Source organism: Scyliorhinus torazame, chromosome 10, assembly GCF_047496885.1.
Source record: "Scyliorhinus torazame isolate Kashiwa2021f chromosome 10, sScyTor2.1, whole genome shotgun sequence".
Classification (NCBI taxonomy): Eukaryota; Metazoa; Chordata; class Chondrichthyes; order Carcharhiniformes; family Scyliorhinidae; genus Scyliorhinus; species Scyliorhinus torazame.
This window is the reverse complement of record NC_092716.1, coordinates 226,397,224-226,415,745: the sequence shown is the minus strand read 5'-3', so window position 1 is coordinate 226,415,745 and position 18,522 is coordinate 226,397,224. Positions and strand designations below refer to the sequence as shown.

The 18,522-nt window shown below is 47.0% G+C and overlaps 1 protein-coding gene across 8 annotated transcripts in view; it reads left to right on the top strand.

Moving 5' to 3' along the window:
• dennd5a (DENN/MADD domain containing 5A) overlaps positions 1 to 18,522 on the top strand; it is a 496,539-nt gene that overhangs the window by 127,968 nt on the left and 350,049 nt on the right. For 5 of the 8 annotated variants that reach the window (XR_011933108.1, XR_011933106.1, XM_072466513.1 and 2 more), the window contains exons 2-3: positions 9,546 to 9,617; positions 10,527 to 10,636. Coding sequence is in view for 4 of the 8 variants with exons in the window: in XM_072466513.1 (XP_072322614.1) it covers positions 9,546 to 9,617; positions 10,527 to 10,636 (182 nt within the window). In the remaining 4 variants the exon portion in view is untranslated. The remainder of the gene's footprint in view (positions 1 to 9,545; positions 9,618 to 10,526; positions 10,637 to 18,522) is intronic. The other 3 variants (XR_011933109.1, XR_011933107.1, XM_072466512.1) reach the window with 1 other exon arrangement.

The following is an 18,522-nucleotide window of genomic DNA, read 5'->3' as shown; positions in this document are numbered from 1 at the left end:
CAGAACATGTCGGTGTGGTTGGTCGGACCCCTCTTTCACCGTTCACATTTATCCTCCACCTCTGGGAAGAACCTGCTCTTTTGGTTCTGGTCAGGTGTGCTCTGTGCACCACTTTGAACTGCATGAGGCTGAACCTTGCGCAGGAGGAGGTGGAGTTGGCCCTGCCAGTGCTTCGCTCCAGAGTCTCCACCCCACTTCTGACCCCAGTTCGTCCTCCCATTTCCGTCTGGTCTCGTTCAGTGGTGCTCGGGCTCTGTCTGGTAGCTGTCCATACATTTTCCCACATAGTCCCCTTCTTTACTGTCTGTATTTATCAGGTCCTCTAATAGTGTAGTTCCCGGGGTACCCTATTGTCTCTTTGCGGAGGAAGTGCTTTATTTGCAGGTGTCTCATTTCCTATCCAGTCGGCAGTTCCCTTTCCTCCGTCAGTTCGTCCAGTGTCGACTGTCTGTGCCCTAGGTAAAAGTCCCTAACTGTCAGTGTGCTCTCCTTCTGTCTCCATTTCCTGAAGGTGGTGTCTAGCATGGCTGGAGGGAATTTGTGATTGCCGCAGATGGGAGCCATGGGCGACAGCCTAGTCAGTCCAAAGTGCTGTCTTAATTGGCCCCACGTTTTCGGTGTGGCCGCAACCACTGGGCTTGGTATGTATTTTGCCGAGGGGGATGGGAGTGCTACTGTAGCCAAGGCCCGGAGGGTCATTCCCTTGCAGAGGCCTCCTCCATCTGCACCCACTCTGAATTGGGTTCGTTTACCCATACCCTCACTCTTTCTGCCGTTGCTGCCCAGTGGTAGTACTGCAGGTTTGGTAATGCCAGGCCACCTTTGATTTTCCTTCTTTGCAGTGTCAGTTTGGGAACTCTTGCGTTCTTACCCCCCCAACACAAACGCCATGATTAAGCTGTCTACGTTTTGGAAGAAGGCCTTGGGGGTGAAGATCGGTATGGATCTAAACAGGACGAGGAACCTCGGCTGCACGTTCATCTTGATCTTCTGCATTCTCCCTGCCAGGGAGAGTGGGAGTGCGCTCTGTAGGTTCTTTTTTGACTTCCTCCACCAGGCTGGTCAGGGAATAACTTGATGAGAATTCTATATGAACAAGTTACAGATTTGAAGTGGGAATAATTTTGCTGTGGATTGGAAGTGAAATCTATTTTCAGGATATTGGCTCACTCTCACTTGGTAATGATTGATGTAACAAATCCAAAATGTTAATGAACTGGTGCTTGCACAGCTGTGCTTGAATATTAGGATATTGTGGCTACAGCACTTAACTTTCACAGTCTCATTTTGGAAAGGCAGCTGGAGCACCAGCAAGAATAATGCACCAACTGGTAATTCTTGCATGTTTATACAGTGAGACATGGCACATCTTATTACACACACCTCCGTGTATATGAATTTTTGTTGGTAGATTTTTTGCCTACGGGACAGATCATTTCTTTTACACAAAACTTAAAAAGGGCCAATTGATATGTTGCCTCTTCCTGATAGATGAATAATTTAGAAATTGATCATGAGCAAATGTAGAGTTTAGTCAATTTGATAACCTAATTTTTATAGTTTACTCCATTGTCTCTGTCTCTATAATACTCTTACATTTTAACATAGATGTGGAGATGCCGGCATTGGACTGGGGTGAACACAGTAAGAAGTCTTACAACACCAGGTTAAAGTCCAACAGGTTTGTTTCAAATCACTAGCTTTCGGAGCGCTGCTCCTTCCTCGGGTGAATTCCTCACCTGAGGAAAGAGCAGTTCTCCGAAAGCTAGTGATTTGAAACAAACCTGTTGGACTTTAACCTGGTGTTTTAACATGGTGTATTGGATGAGAAGAAATTTCCTCCAACTAAATATTGGGAATACTGAAACCATAGATTGCACTCCCTGTCACTGGCTCCATCCCACTCCTTGGCCTTTCGGAGACTGAATCTGACCGTTTGCAACCTTGTTGACTTTTTTGACCCAGAAATTAATTTCTGACTTTCACTTCATCAGCAGGACTGCCTCTGTAATATTGCTTGTCTCACCTCTGGTTCAGCCCATTGACTGATGAAACCCTTATTTTGGATGAGCTGAAGTTTATGGAGTATGAACGACCAACCAGAAAAACTTTACCATCGCGGGGGCCAGTTTAGCTCAGTTGGCTAGGCAGCTGGTTCGGGATGTAGAGCGAGGCCAGCAGCGGGTTCAATTCATGCACGGGTTGAGGTAATTCGCGAAGGCCCCGCCTTCTCAACTTTTCCCCTCGCCTGAGGTGTGGTGATCCTCAGGTTAAATCAACACCAGTTAGCTCTCCCCTACAAAGGGGAAAGCAGCCTTTGGTCATCTGGGACTGTGGCGACTTTACCTTTACTATAGTTGGGGCAGCACGGTAGCATTGTGGATAGCACAATTGCTTCACAGCTCCAGGATCCCAGGTTCAATTCCGGCTTGGGTCACTGTCTGTGCGGAGTCTGCACATCCTCCCCGTGTGTGCGTGGGTTTCCTCCGGGTGCTCCGGTTTCCTCCCACAGTCCAAAGATGTGCAGGTTAGGTGGATTGGCGATGATAAATTGCCCTTAGTGTCCAAAATTGCCCTTAGTGTTGGGTGGGGTTACTGGGTTATGGGGATAGGGTGGAGGTGTTGACCTTTGGTAGGGTGCTCTTTCCAAGAGCCGGTGCAGACTCGATGGGCCGAATGGCCTCCTTCTGCACTGTAAATTCTATGATAATCTATGATAGTCAATTTCTAACGGGAAACAGAGTCAGGATGAATGGATAATTTCCAGGATGGAAGTGTAACGAGTGGAGTGCCACAGGGATCAGTCAGAAATCTCAATTATTTATGATCCGGGCAGCACGGTGGCGCAGTGGATTAGCACTGCGGCCTCATGTCGCCGAGGTCCCAGGTTTGATCCCGCTCTGGGTCACTGTCCGCGTGGAGTTTGCACATTCTCCCCGTGTTTGCGTGGGTTTCGCCTCCACAACCCAAAAATGTGCAAGCTTGGTGGATTGGCCACACTAAATTGCCCCTTAATTGGAAAAAATGAATTGGGTATGCTTTTTAAAAAAAGATATATATATTATTTATGATCTATATTAGTGAATTGGATGAAGTGACCGACCGGATTGTAGCAAAATTTGTTGAAGATACGAAAATAGGTCGGAAAACAAGTTTTGAAGAGGATACAAAGAATCCGGAAAGGAAGTGTGTGGGTAAAAATTTGGGAGGCGGTGTTTAATGTGGGTAACTGTGAGGTTATCCAATTTGGCAGGAAGAATAGAGAAACAGAATAAACGGAGAGAGAATGCTGCAGTGTAGAAGGACCTGGGTGTTCTTGTACATGAATCACAAAAAGTCGCCATGCAGGTTGGAATATTAGGAAGGGAGACAGAATGTTGGCCTTCATTGCAAGGGGGATGGGGTATAAAAGTAGAGAAGTCCTGTTACATTTGTACAGGGCTTTAGGGAGACCACACCTGGAGTGCTGCATTCAATTTTGTTCTGTTCACCTTAAGGAGGGACATAGTTGCATTGGAAGAAGTTTAGAGAAAAGGTTGGTTTCCTGGAATGAGGTATTTGTTTTTATCAGCAAAGTTTCAGCAGATTGGGTCAATCCTTTTCAAACTTTTCCCAGTTCTAATGAAAAGCTTTTCTCCATAGATACTGCAATAATCAAAAATTGTTTCAGACTTCCAGCATCTGCGTCATTTTGATTTTTGCTTGACAAAGGAGTCGATTGTTATGCAGGACAGACTGGAAAGTGAAGTTGAAGACAAAGTCAGATGTGCCATGATCTTATTGAATGGTGGAGTAGGCTTGAGGGGCTGAATGGGCTGCTTGTGCTATTTATTCTGTATCCCTACAGACACTAAGACTAGTTTCTTTCATCTCTATAATAGTGGATTGTTTCATATTTCCTTGAGAAAGCTTTCAGTCCCAAATTGCCCCCTTCTAAGCTTTGTAGCAAATTATCATGCACCTATTTGTGAAATATATTCTACCTCTGCTAAAGGCACTCTACAAATGAAAGCAGTCATCGTCATCCATATAAAACTGAATTGATTGAAAGCTCTAACCTTCATGACTGCCTCTGTCCCTATGTGTTTTGATCCTTTCTGCCTTGCATTCCTGTAAGAATAGTCTAGTTTTCACCAACAACCTCCTCTCTTGTTTTCTGTTCTACCTTTGTCAGCTGTTGTTTTAGCCATCATGACCCTCCCTCTTTACCCCCTCCTTCCTTACCTTAACAAAAGTTCATAAAACATTTATCTTTGACTGTACTTTTGTCTCCTACTGACTTTTTTGCAGGGCTCAGTTTCCACTATCTTGTAAATTACTGATTATATAGAATGAGTGCAATAGCAATAAGCTATTGTTGCCTGCCTATCTACTGTGCACAAATATTTGGCAAGTATTTGTTTCTGGGATATGTCAGATGCATTGCTGCGTTTTCCATTCTGTTCTTCTCCTATTTGCCTTTTGTAAGGGACCCATTGCATATGAGTTTGGATGGGGATGGGGCACCGGAGCGGTGAACGGTGGCTGAACTGGGGCCCTTGGCGCATGCCCAAGCCCAACGTCTGCCCAGCAGCCCCTCTGCCTGCGCAGCCCAGCCCAGCCATCCCTCACACCCTTCTGATAGAGCACCAAGGCAGGTTGAAACATTGTGAACATGTGTTTATTGTGCAACTGTGAGCATACATATACAGATTTGTGCCCTAGCCCTTTTCGCTATCCTATGCCCTGCACCCGTGCCATCTTAACTGATGTTTACTTTTCTGGCCTTGGGGACCCTAACATTACGCCTAGGTGGATCCCCAGCCAGTACATCAGGCGTGGAAGCGGCGTGCTGCGATTCCCGCCTGTGACATGGGTCCCCTATGGCAGCTGTCTTCATGGGCGACCGGGCCTGGATGGGTGCAGCTGCTGCTCGGGTGCCCCAGGTGGTGTGGTGCTGCCCTATTCTGCCTGCTGCCCATCAGATGCACCATGGACAAGATGAAGGGAGCAGAATCTTAAGTGTTGTGGTGATTCGGCACCTCACCTGCGGGAGTCACGGGCATGGGCCTCATCCTCACCTCTTCCCTCGAGGTGCCCGATGGCCATAGGACGTGGGTACAAGCGGAGCTAACCCCTGAGACTCCCCCGCCACCTGCCAATGCCAGTCCTGTCAGGTTGTCAGCCTCTCGAATGTCAACCCTGATTCCAGCGAATCGGACACCATTTTTCATTGGAATCGATCGTGTTCCACGTGGCGCCGGTGCTAGCCCATTAACGGTTGATGAATTACTCTTGGAACCACGCCAATTTTGTTGTCATGGAAGTCCACCGATTCACTCCTGACGTCAAAACTTAGTCTCTTAAAAGGAGAATCCCGCCCATTATGTGTCTTCATATTGACTGACCTATCTTGATTTCAACGAATATGAATTTTCAGAAAGAACAGGCTTCTTTGCCCTCCCCTCAACCCTGGCCTGTGGGTGGAGTCGACACTGCAGCTGCTCCCCTCAATGACCTAAGCTCGCAGATAGCCATTGGTGGCTCACTAGCTGCCTGGCTGCTGCTCGCTATCCGGCCTGGTCTCATCGGTTCAGTTGTCACCCAGCTCCCTCACTCCCAGCCCTGGCCTCTGGTCAAGTTGCCACGCTGCTCCCTGAAGACCATGACGCCGGCGCTCTGACTGCCCACACTGTTGAGAGCTCTGTTGGGAAGGAAGGCAATCTGCAGCCTTCTGCCTCCTCTCCATTATATCTGGGATAAGAAGGCATATGGATGGGCTTCTTGACTGGACACTAATTGAAGTCCTTAATGCCCACTTAAGAATCCCATCCCTCCTCTGCTGTTTGAATACCAGCAGCAGGTTTGGTGTCACCTCTGGGAAGACCAAAAGAAAGCCTTTGTTGGGTTTGTTTGTGGGCTCCGATTGTGGGTTTCTCATTCATAGACTCTTAGTGCCTGATTGAGTGAACCCAGCAATGGAAAGGACGGTAGGGGGGCTGCTGAAAACCCCACCCTGCCCTTGCCTCTGCCTTTTCACCCCTTGCGACCCCTATCTCATACTCACACACAGTTGACCTGGGTTCTGTGACGAATGCAGGATTTTAGATATATTGGATTATAAACATTTGGCAATTTTGAGGGTTAAATGTCTGGGTTAGAGTGTGTTTGACTGCCATGTTGTCATGTGTTTAAAACATAATCGTGTTTTGCAAGACCAGAAAGCTTTTAGGAGCCAGAGGTGAAATTGACCATTGTAAAAGCCTAGGCACTGTCGTTAGACTAGGGAGAGTACCTGGGGAGTATAATGTCTTTCTAACGGGGGCAGGTAATTTGTTTTAAGCTTGGGGAGATTGTCATTGCTGCATGGAGCTATGGGGCTGAAGTCTCCGATCGCCGACGGCAAAATCGCGTTTGGCCGGAGATCCCAAGTTTTCGCTGAAATCTGGGGCGGCGCCGCTTTCACGATGCGCCGCCCCCTCCAGAGTATGCCGCGCCATGTAGCGACATTGCCTGAGGCCCGCTCCCCAATGCTTCGCTGCCAACCGGCTGAGTTCCCAACGACATGGGTCTCTCATGGTCTCACCTGTCGGGAACTCGGCGTGGCAGCTGCGGACTCAGTCCAACGCTGCCACAGTCGGGGGCGGGGGGGGAGGGCCAGCCAGCGGGGGGGGGGGGGGGGGGGGGGGGGGAGGGACGCTGCTGTGCGCATGCGTGGCCACGGACCCAGCAATTTTCCAGAGCGTATCGGCAGCTAGAGCCGGGTGATCTAAGCTGCCGTCCTGCTAGTCCCCAGCAAAACGGGGTATTGGTAGCTGTTTTGCGCCAGTTGTTCTGGTGTAAAACGGCGCCGTGGGGACATAGCCCCAGAATTGGAAAATCAAGCCCATGGTATTTAGACATTTGAGAGAGATTTTGAGTTGAGTTCTGATCTGGCTACCCATTAGACCACAATTAAAGTATTTTGTTGAGTTTTTTAGAAAATGTTTTTATTGGGTTTTTGAACATAGTATATTTACAATTATGTATACACAGAATGAAATATAAAAAACAAACTGGTAGGATATTGTACACCAGCTCAAAAATGGCAACTCTGTACAGTTAGCAATACTACGTTTAACAAATAAGTAGACACATGTTTGTCAGGGGGTGGGGGAAACTGGGGAGGTATATATACATATGGGTGCCGGAGAAACAATTACAATGGTTATGTCCAATACAGAGAGGGCAATACGAGAATGGATCAGTGTTGGTGTTGTTACTTGCTTCTCCCGGATGGTTTTCGCTGCCGTTGTTGTTGCGCGTTCACTCCGCTTCGGCCGTTCGTCCCGTCTCTCTCCCGTATTTTCTAGCTCTCTGTTACTGCATTTGCTGAGTTTGTTGTCGTTCCCCATGCTCTCCTTCTGGCTTTCATTCCCTCACCTCCCCCTCCCACTCTCTGGTTCCCCTCTATTGTTCCCTGTTTCCTCCTTCTTCCCTCTTTCTCCCCACCCCCCCTTCTCCTGTGATTCACCTTTCTTTTCTCTTAGGTTTAGCTGTCTCTCCCCCCTGCCCCCGTGTCTTTCTCTCCATCTCACGCCTTGGCTACTTTCCCCTGATTCTTGGCTACTTGGCTATTCTTCTGCTTGTTCGTTGGCCACAAACCGGTTCCGGAACAGTTGGGTGAATGGCTCCCACGTTCTGTGGAAGCCGTCATCCGACCCGCGGATGGCGAATTTGATTTTCTCCATTTGGAGAGATTCTGAGAGGTCGTGGTGGTGCTGCTGACCGCCAGCCAAACAGGATTCTACAGCGGGCGATCAGGGAGGCAAAGGCAAGGGCGTCCGCCCTCCTCCCCATAAATAGATCTGGCTGGTCTGATATCCCGATGACCGCCACTTTCGGGCATGGCTCCGCCATATTTTGTTTAACAAATTAATAGCATTTAAAGCTGTGCAGACTTGTCCCAGGCAGAATCTGCAGAGATTCTAACAGGAGCTAAATCTATTCTGGAAAACATTATTGCTCTGTGTTGTAATGGAGATCCAGATAAGTATTCTGCAGTTTGTTTTATTGCTCGATCTTTGCTTATTTTTCTAGAATTCTGGTTTGTCAGAATCTGGTGATGTGTATCCACACATTTTTCTTTCATAAGTAAAGTTTTTTTGAGTTCTTCAATTTTAGAATTGTTTTTCAGTTTTGGAGCAAACTTTAGTTGTTGAGTAACTAACTTTTGAATATAAATCACTTTTGTACAACTTTTAGTTTATTGTTTTAACCATAATTATTTGTGAATACATTTCTAAAAGTTGAGAAAAAATGTGTTTGTTTTATTTTTTTTACCTCTTGGGAGCTGCGTTCAAATTTGGCCCAGTTAGACTTTCGGTAGGTTATGAATACTCTGATAAATGAGTGATTTCAAAGTTTTTATTAATTGCTCCAAAATAAAAACAAGAGGTTAGTTCTAAAGTGTATTTTGATATTTTGCTGTTTTGTATTGGGAGCAGATTGGATAACAATTTTGTTTACGTTTTATTCTTTCATGGGACGCGGATGTCATTGGCAAGGCCAGTCCGTATTTGTTGCGCCTTCCCTAGTGCCCTTGAACTGAGTAGCTTACAGGCCATTTCAGCAGTCTAAGAGTCAACTACATTGCTGTAGATCTGGAGTCACATGTAGGCCGGACTGGAAAAGGATGAAAGATTTAATGCCATAAGACCCTAAGACGTAGGACCAGGGGTAGGCTGTTTGGCGATTGGAGCCTGCTGTGGCATTCAATCGGATCATGGCTTGCGTCGACTTTCCTTGTAACCCTTGATTCCCTTACTAATCAAGAATCTATCTCGGCCTTAAATATGCACAAGGATTCTGCTGCCACAACTCTTTATGGCAAGGAGTTCCAAAGACTCTCAACCCTCAAGAGTAGAAATTCTTCCTCATCTCAATCTTAAATTTGCATCCCTTTATACTTTCTGGTCCTAGGTTCTCCATGAGGGGAAACATCCTCTTAGCATTTAGCTTGTCAAGCCCTTTAAGATTTCTATATGTTTCAATTACATCACCTCACATTCTTCTAAATTCCAATGAGTAAAATCCCAACCAGTTTAACCTTTGACAATCCCTCCATACCGGGGATCATCCCAGTGAACCTTCTCTGAACTGCTTCCAATGAAATAGTATCTTTCCTTAAAGGACATTAGCAAACTAGATGTTTTTTTTAATGTCAAACACTGATAGCCTCAAGGTCACCATTCCTTAGGCTAGCTTTCAATTCCAGATTATTATTAATTGAATTCAAATCCACTGCCTGCTATGGTGGGATTTGAACCCATGCCCCCCCAGAATAATAACCTGGGCTTCTTTTTCCTCCCCATCCCACTCCCCTGATTGTATTTATTAAAATTGTAAGTATTCTACCAGTAATGGAAAAGAATGGTAATTATTTTTCATTAAAACATCCATTTAATATTTGTACTGGTCCAGTAATCTTCTTCCACTTTATTAATATTTATGTACACATTTCCTTTCTCTTATTATATGTATCACAAATCAATTTGTAATTAATTGTTATTTTATTTGTTATATAGCTTTATGCCAGTTCTTACAGGCTTCTAAAGGCAGAGATGGTGCTGGCCGTGTCAGTTCAAGTACAGACGAAGGTAAAATCCCTTCTGATGGTCCTATGTCAAGCTTGTGACTCTAGTGACCTTTCGCTCTTTTAACTTCCAGTTCCTTCTTTTCACAGCAATGTTGCTTAGCAGATGATGGGACTTCCAGATTGTATTTTAGGCTCCTCGCCTGGATACAGCTCTTGGAACAGCCTTTACATTTTTTTGGGTGATTTCAGGAAGCTCTTCCTCCTTCTGAAAAGATGCAGTCTTCGCTTTTGTGCGCTTTTCTCTTTATGTAATGCAAAAAAAGCACAGCAAGCTTTTAGAACTGATTTTGTTGAATAAAGACTGCTGTTAGCAGTGCTTGTAGCTCTCTCGATTACTCCTGTATAGCACAATAATTGCTAACAGTAATAGTTTCAACTGGGGATAAACATTTTAATAACATTAAATATTGACATTACTGTTTGCTTGTTAACCTATTGGAATTTTAAAGGAGCAGTGGGGGAAAAATTGGCTTTTGTTCAAAAAAACAAATATCAGATTCGCAAAAGAGTAAATGCTTTCTGACTAATAGCACATACATATTGACACAAAATTACAACTCTTAAAACTTGTGTAAAGGTCTTTTTCTACCATTTTTACTTAATCAAAACAACCAAAAAATGATTGAAACTGCACTATTTTTAACTATGGAAATGAGTACTGCACTTTTTATAGCTTTATTATGCACATTTAAAGCTTTATAAATTTTGGCCTTAAATAATACTTTACCTCGTTTGTTGTGTAAGAATCTTTGTGCATTCTTCACCACTTTTACAACCAGTACTTTATGAATTCTGTCTTTCCCTTTTTAGGGTGACTTATTCTTTCTTGGATTTTTGGTCACTTCTGTACTTGTTTGTGTCCAGAATGGAAAACTTTTATCAGCCCGTTTGTTTGTTTTCTTTGTTTCAGGTGAAAACTATGAGCAGAGTCCATTGCGAAGAACTTTTAAATCTAAAGTGTTGGCCCACTATCCAGAGAATGTGGAATGGAACCCTTTTGACCAGGATGCCGTTGGGATGGTTAGTATGTATAGTATGTTCTGGGAAACTGGTCTAAATCCAAAGAAACAAAGGATTTTTTTTCCCCTTTCTAAAATAAATAGATTTACTTGTTTTTACAACCTGCACCCAGGTGGTAACCATGGAACACATTCATCTGGTGAGGTTTAGATCTGGGCCAGACGTTGCACAAAGGACAAAGAAAAGTACAGAACAGGCCCTTTGGCCCTCCAAGCCTGCGCCGACCATGCTGCCCGTCTAACCTAAACCCTTCTACACTTCCAGGATCCGTATCCCTGTATTCCTATCCTATTCATGTATTGTCAAGGTGCCCCTTAAACATTGCTATCGTACCTGCTTCCACCACCACCTCCGGCAGCGAGTTCCAGGCACTCGCTACCCTTTGTGTAAAAAAAAAAAAAAAAAAAACTTTCTTCGCACATCTCCTCTAAACTTTGCCCTCACACCTTAAACCTATGTCCCCAAGTAATTGACTCTTCCACCCTGGGAAAAAGCTTCTGACTATCCACTTTATCCATGCCCCTCGTAATTTTGTAGACTTTTATCAGGTTGTCCCTCAACCTTTGTCGTTCCAGTGAGAACAAACCGAGTTTATTCAACCTCTCCTCACAGCTCATGCCCTCCATACCAGGCAATATTCTGGTAAACCTCTTCTGTGCCCTCTCCAAAGTCTCTACATCCTTCTGGAGACCAGAATTGAACACTATATCACAGCCGCAGCATGATTTGTCAAATTTTATACTCCATGCCCCAGCCGATGAAGGCAAGCATGTCATATGCCTTCTTAATTACCTTATCCACCTGCATTGCCACTTTCAGTGACCTGTAGACACATCCCTCTGCCTGTCAATACTTAATAAGAGTTCTGCCATTTACTGTGTATTTACCACCTATATTAGACATTCCATAATGCATTACCTCACATTTGTCCGGATTGAACTCCATCTGCTATTTCTCCATCCAAGTCTCCAACCGATCTGTATTCTCTGACAGTCCTCATCACTATCCGCAATTCCACCAACATTTGTGTCGTCCGCAAACTTACTAATCAGACCAGTTGCAATTTCCTCCCAACTTATTTATATATACTACAAACATCAAAGGTCCCTGCGGAGCACCATTAGTCACAGCCCTCCATTCAGAAAAGCACCCTTCCATTGCTACCTTCTGTCTTTTATGACCGAGCCAGTTTTGCACTATCTTGCCTTCTCACCTCTGATCCCATGTGACTTCACCTTCTGTACCGGTCTGCCATGAGGGGCCTTGTCAAAGCCCTTACTGAAGTCCATGTAGACAACATCCACTGCTCTGCCTTCGTCAATCACCTTCGTCACTTCCTCAAAAGCTTAATCATGTTAGTGAGACACGACCTCCCCTTCACAAAACCATGCTGCCTCTCGCTAATACATCCACTTGCTTCCAAATGGTAGTAAATTCTGTATCGAAGAATCCTCTCCGAAAAATTTCCCTACTGCTGATGTAATTTCCTGGATTAATCTTGCTACCCTTCTAAGTGAAAGTTTGAGCTGAAGGCAGGTATTTCCTCAAGTTGAAAGGCAACAATTGAACACCTTTTTCTCTAATAGAAGCCTGAACACCAGTCATTTATTATTGTAGTTGGGCAATAGGTATAACTGAGGGGATGCAAATAGAGGGGAAGATAATTAAACTGTCCCTGGGCAAGTTGTTGTTCACATGATAATCAACACATGGAATGGACTTCCAAGCTGATGTGTATTTGAAAGTCTTAGAATTACCTTGGAAACAATCAGATGCAGCAATGTGGGGAGTTTAGCGTCTGTACAGATGGACAAGTCATAACAGGCCTAGTGGCCTGCCTCATCTGGAAATACTGTCTGAAGGTGTTTTGGATATCCTCTGCAGCCCTTGTATATATTAAAGGCTGAGTTGTAACATCTCTCATGTTTCTTTCCATTAATTGCTTAACACTGAGGTTAGATTCACTGATCTGTGATTCCAAGGGTGTGTTTCAACTTTGGAGCATTGATGCTACAGCATATTGGAAAACCATGAATGACAGAACCATAGATAGGTGGACCAGTAGCTCAAAAAGGTTCCCCGTAGCCATGTTCTATAAATCCCTCTGGAAAGGGCAGGGCAAGGCAATGAGCCCCCCAACTCGGCTGATCACCTGGAATGTTCGAGGGTTAAATGGGCCGGTCAAAAGGGCACGTGTGTTCGCGCATCTTAGGGGATTGAAGGCGGACGTGGTGATGTTGCAGGAGACGCATCTTAATGTAATGGACCAGGTTAGACTGAGGAAAGGCTGGGTCAGCCAAGTGTTTCACTCGGGACTAGATTCAAAGACTAGAGGGGTTGCGATCCTGATCAATAGGCGGGTGGTGTTTGAGGCGAGAAGGATAGTCTTGGACATGGGAGGATGGTACATTATGGTCAGTGGGAAGCTAGAGGGGGTGCACGTGGTATTAGTTAATTATATACGCCAAACTGGGACGATGAGTTTATTAGGAGGATGCTGGGAAAGATACCGGACCGGGACTCTCACAGGTTGGTCATGGGAGGGGACTTCAATACAGTAATGGACCCTGGCTTAGATCGGTCAAGCTCGAAAACGGGCCAGGAACTAAGGGGGTTCATGGAGCTGATTTGGGCGGGGGGAGGGGGGGGGGGGGGGTGGATCCATGGAGATTTGGGCAGCCGAGGGTGAAGGAGTTCTCCTTCTACTCACACATGCATAAAGTGTACTCCCGGATTGATTTCTTTATATTGAGCAGGGCCTTTCTGGCTGGGGTAGTTGACACTGGCTATTCGGCGATTACAATCTCAGACCATGCATCGCACTGGGTTGACCTGCAGGTTAGCAAAGACGTTAACCAGTGCCCGCATTGGAGGTTGACTGTGGGACTTTTGGCGGATGAAGGGGTGTGCGAGCGGTTGAGGAAATGCATTCAGAGCTACCTGCAGGTCAATGACATGGGGGAAATTTCAGCAGCGGTGGTTTGGGAAGCACTGAAGGCGGTGGTCAGGGGGGAGATGATCTCGATCCGGGCTCATAGGGACAAGGTTGACAGGGCAGAGACGGACTGACTGGTAAAGGAGATATAACAGATTGATAGGAGGTATGCGGAGACCCCAGAGGCAGGGGTTTTGAGGGAATGGCGGAGGTTGCAGGCGGAGTTTAGCTTGCTGACCACTGGGAGGGCGGTGAAGCAGCTGAGAAAGGCAAGGGGGGGCGATTTATGAACATGGAGAGAAGGCCAGCAGAATGCTTGCACAGCAGCTTAGGAAGAGGGAGGGAGATAGGGAAAGTAAAGGACGGTGAGGGGAACTTGGTTGGTGATTTGGTAGGGGTGAATAAGGCGTTTAGGGATTTCTACAGCAGGCTATACATGTCGGAACCCCCTACGGGGCCGGAGGGGATGAGGCACTTCTTGGTGGGGCTGAATTTCCCAATGGTGGACGGGGAGCGGGCTGGGGGTCCCAATTGGGCTGGAAGAGATAGTGGAGGGCTTGAAGGCCATGCAGGCGGGTAAGGCCCCGGGTCCGGACGGGTACACTGGAGTTTTATAAAACGTTCTCGGGGATATTGAGGCCAGTGTTGTTGAGGATGTTCAATGAGACAAGAGAAAGAGGGGTGCTGCCTCCGATGATGTCACAGGCAACGATTTCACTGATTCTTAAGCGGGACAAGAACCCGGAGATGTGTGGGTCTTACAGGCTCATCTCCCTGTTGAATGTGGATGCCAAGTTACTGGCCAAAATCTTGTCCTCCAGGATTGTGTTCCGGGATTGAGGATTGTGTTCCGGACGTTATTAGGGAGGACCAGACGGGGTTTGTTAAGGGTAGACAGTTGGTGGCCAATGTAAAATGTGATCATGATGCCTCCGGAAGGTAGGGAAGTGGAGGTAGTGATCACAATGGATGCAGAAAAGGCTTTTGATCGGGTAGAATGGGATTATCTGTGGGAGGTACTGGGACGGTTCGGATTTGGGCGGGGCTTTGTTGACTGGGTCAGGTTACTGTATCAGGCTCCTGTGGCAAGTGTACGGACGAATAGGACAACTTCGGACTATTTTAGACTGCACCGGGGGACGATACAGGGATGCCCCCTCTCTCCACTGTTGTTTGCGCTGGCTAAAGAGCTGTTGGCAATTGCTCTGAGAGCCTCAAGGGGCTGGAGGGGACTGGTCCGGGGGGGTGGGTAGCACAGGGTTTCGCTTTATGCAGGTGATCTGCTTCTGTACGTTTCGGACCCAGTCGAGGGGATGGAAGAAATCATGAAGATTCTCGGGGAATTCGGCCAGTTTTCGGGTATAAGCTAAATATGGAAAAGAGTGAGATGTTTGTGGTTCAGGCGAGGGGCAGGAGGGGCGACTGGGAGAGCTGCCATTTAGGTCAGTAGGGGGCAAGCTTTAGGTACCTGAGCATCCAAGTGGCGCGGAAATGGGACCAGCTGCATGAATTTAATCTGGCCTGGCTGGTGGGACCAAACGAAGGACGATTTTCAGAGATGGGACGCGCTTCCGTTGTCTCTGGCCAGGAGGGTGCAAACGGTGAAAATGATGGTCCTCCCGAGGTTCCTATTTGTATTTCAGTGTCTCCCCACCTTTATTCCGCGGTCCTTTTTTAAGCGGGTCAACCGTGATCACAGGCTTCGTCTGGGCAGGTAAGGAAGGTAATGCTTGAGCGGAGTCGGGGAGAGGGCAGGCTGGCGCTGCCAAATTTTAGCAACTATTACTGGGCAGCTAATCTAGCCAAGATCAGGAAGTGGGTGGTGGGGGTGGGGGTCGGCATGGGTGCATATGGAGGTGGCTTCTTGTAAGGGCACCAGTCTGGGGGCGTTGGTAACTGCGCCTCTGCCGCTCCTGCTGGCAGTGTACTCCACCAGCCCCGTGGTGGTGGCGGCCCTGAGAGTTTGGGGCCAGTAGAGGTGGCATGTGGGAGCAGTGGGAGCATCGGTCTGGGCCCCATTTGTGATAATCACCTGTTTGCCCCGGGTAGTATGGATGTGAGGTTCCGGTTATGGTGGAGAGCGGAGATTGAGAGGATGGGGGATGTGTTCATAGAGGGGAGCTTTCCAGAGGGGAGCTTTCCGAGCATGAGGGCGTTGGAGGAAAAGTTTGGGGTTGCGAGGGGAAACGGATTCCGATATCTGTAGGTGCGAGACTTCCTTCGCAAACAGGTGTCAACCTTGCCGCTCCTACCGCTGAGGGGGAGTCAGGACCGGGTAATTTCCAGAGGGTGAGTAGTGGAGGGGAGTGTCTCGGACATCTATAAGGAGCTTATGGGGTCGGAGGAGATGCAGACCGAGGAGCCGAAGCGCAAGTGGGAGGAGGAGCTGGGAGATGAGATAGAGGATGGTCTAGAGTCAACACATCTGCAACATGTGCCAGGCTCAGCCTGATACAATTTAAGGTTGTTCACTGGGCACCCATGACAATGGCCCGGATGAGCAGATTCTTTGGGGTGGAGGGCAAGTGTACGAAATGCACGGGAGGACCAGCGAACCATGTCCACATGTTTTGGACATGTCCACAGCTTAGGGGATTTTGGCAGGGGCTTGCGGCTGTCATGTCCAAGGTTTTAAAAACGAGGGTGGCGCTGAGTCCCGAGGTGGCGATTTTCGGTGTGTCGGAAGATCCGGGAATCTAGGAGGAGAAGGAGGCAGATGTTCTGGCCTTTGCTTCCCTGGTAGCCCGGAGACGGATACTATTGGCAGGGAGGGACTCAAAGCCCCCAAAGTCGGAGACCTGGCTATCGGACATGGCTAGCTTGCTTTGTATGGAGAAAATGAAGTTCGCCTTGAGAGGTTCACTATTAGGGTTCACCCGGAGGTGGCAACAGTTCGTCGACTTCTTTGCGGAAAATTAATTGTCAGCAGACTGGGTGGGGGTGGGCGTGTAGTTTAGGTTAGAGTAGGGGGGTAACAAGGGTGGGACCTGTCCGAAAGGTAAATGGCTTTTGCACTATGTTTATGGTTTCATGTATGTTGTTTATTATATTTTTTTACAAATTGAATGAGCGGGCTATTCAAATTAAAGGGCTTGAATCGAAAATAGACTGAGTTCAGATTTTTTTCCACTTCGTTAAATCATTTTCTTTCCAGCAAAAAAAATGGATCTCTCGGTGATTGTCTTTGCGACATTAACACTCTTTCCAGTGTCTCCATTGAATATCTATCTGAACCAGATGAGACTCTATTGGATAGTTGCTCTCATTTTGGAATTCATTTGTAAAACATTGGCCTAGATTTTATGGTCAATGGCAAATCACTGGGGCCTGCCACTCACTGTGCTCACAACTGCATGCAGACTTGTTGCAGCTATTCGGACAGCAACTTGCTGTAGTTAGGTGCCTGATTCAGCATAGCAGCTACTACAGGGATCTTTGGCGAATGTGTGTTGATGGTTGGAGGGGTCCTGAGCCGGTCTTGTGGCCAGTGGAACCTGCCCCCTTGCTACCACATCACTCCGCCTTAAGTCCTTTAGTACACGACCCCAAAAATGATGGACAAAAGTTACAATTGTTAACAGGGACAACTGAGGAAAGAGAATCCATCAAAACGTCAATCGGTCTGGAGAGCTGCGGGTCCTCCCGGAGCTCTGTAGCCCAGCCACAGGCTAGGCACACTTTTGGGCGATCGAGTGCTCCACAGTTGATGCCTCCTCAGGCAGGGCTACTTCGCCAACAGCCCAACTAGCCTCACCAGCCTCAACCGACGCAGCTGGTTGAATAGAAGCGGGAGCCCCTGCCTCCCCTTAGCAGGACCGAGTTATAGGTGTATTCATGGTGTTTGCTGGACTTGTCGACTCCATGCTGCGGGTCACCACCCCTCAAGTCATTGACGTGTTTCTTGTCCGTCTTCCTGTTAACATTGACCACATAAGACACCGACCCTGACTAGGCCGCCACCTGTTCTTCTAACCAAGACGATCCTGCTACAAAATTACTGACCAAAACCAGGCTCCCCACCCGGAACAACCTGTCACGTCTGTTTTGATCGCTGACTCTTCACAGAGTCATAGGGCGGGATTCTTCGGCCGCGTTCGCCCGGTGGACTGGATAATCCCGCTCGAGGTGAATGGATTTTTCCATTGTCGCCATCTCGCCCATGGCGTTCTTGCGGGGCGAGAGAATCCAGCCCATAGAGTTTCACAGCATGAAGAGAGGCCCTTTGGCCCATAGCATCCACACCAACCATCAAGCACCTAACTATTCTAATCCCAGTTTCCAGTAGTTGGTCCATAGACATGTATGCAGTGGCATTTTAAGTGCTCATCTAAAAGTTGAAGGTTCCTACTTCTGCCACCTTTTCAGGCAGTGAGTTCTAGATTCAAACCATCCTCTGGGGGAAAAAGTTTTTCCACACATCTCCTCCTCTAAACCATTGCCTTAAATCCATGCCCCCTGGTTATTGATCCCTCCAAAATGGGGAAAAGTATTTTCTTGTCCACCTTATCTATGTCCCTTATAATTTTATACACCTCAAACAGGTCCCCTCTTAGTCGTCTCTGCTCCAGGGAAAACAACCCCAGCCTATCCAGTCTCTTTTGACAGCTAAAACAATTCAGCTCCGGCAACATCTCCTCTGCACCCTCTCCAGGGCAGTCACTTACTTCCTAAAATGTGGCGACCAGAACTGTACACAGTACTGCAGCTGGAACCTAACCAACGTTTTCTACAGCTCCAGCATAATCTCCCTGCTCTTATATTCAATGCCTCAGTTAATAAAGGCAAGAATCTTATAGAATCATCATAGGCCTTCTTAGCCACCTTATCTACCTGTCCTGCTATCCAGAGATCTGTGAACCTGTACACCCAAGGTCCTTTTGATCCTCTGTACTTCCTAATGTCTGACGTTCATGGTATATTCCTTTGCCGCTGTTCTCCGCTGTTTCCAGAC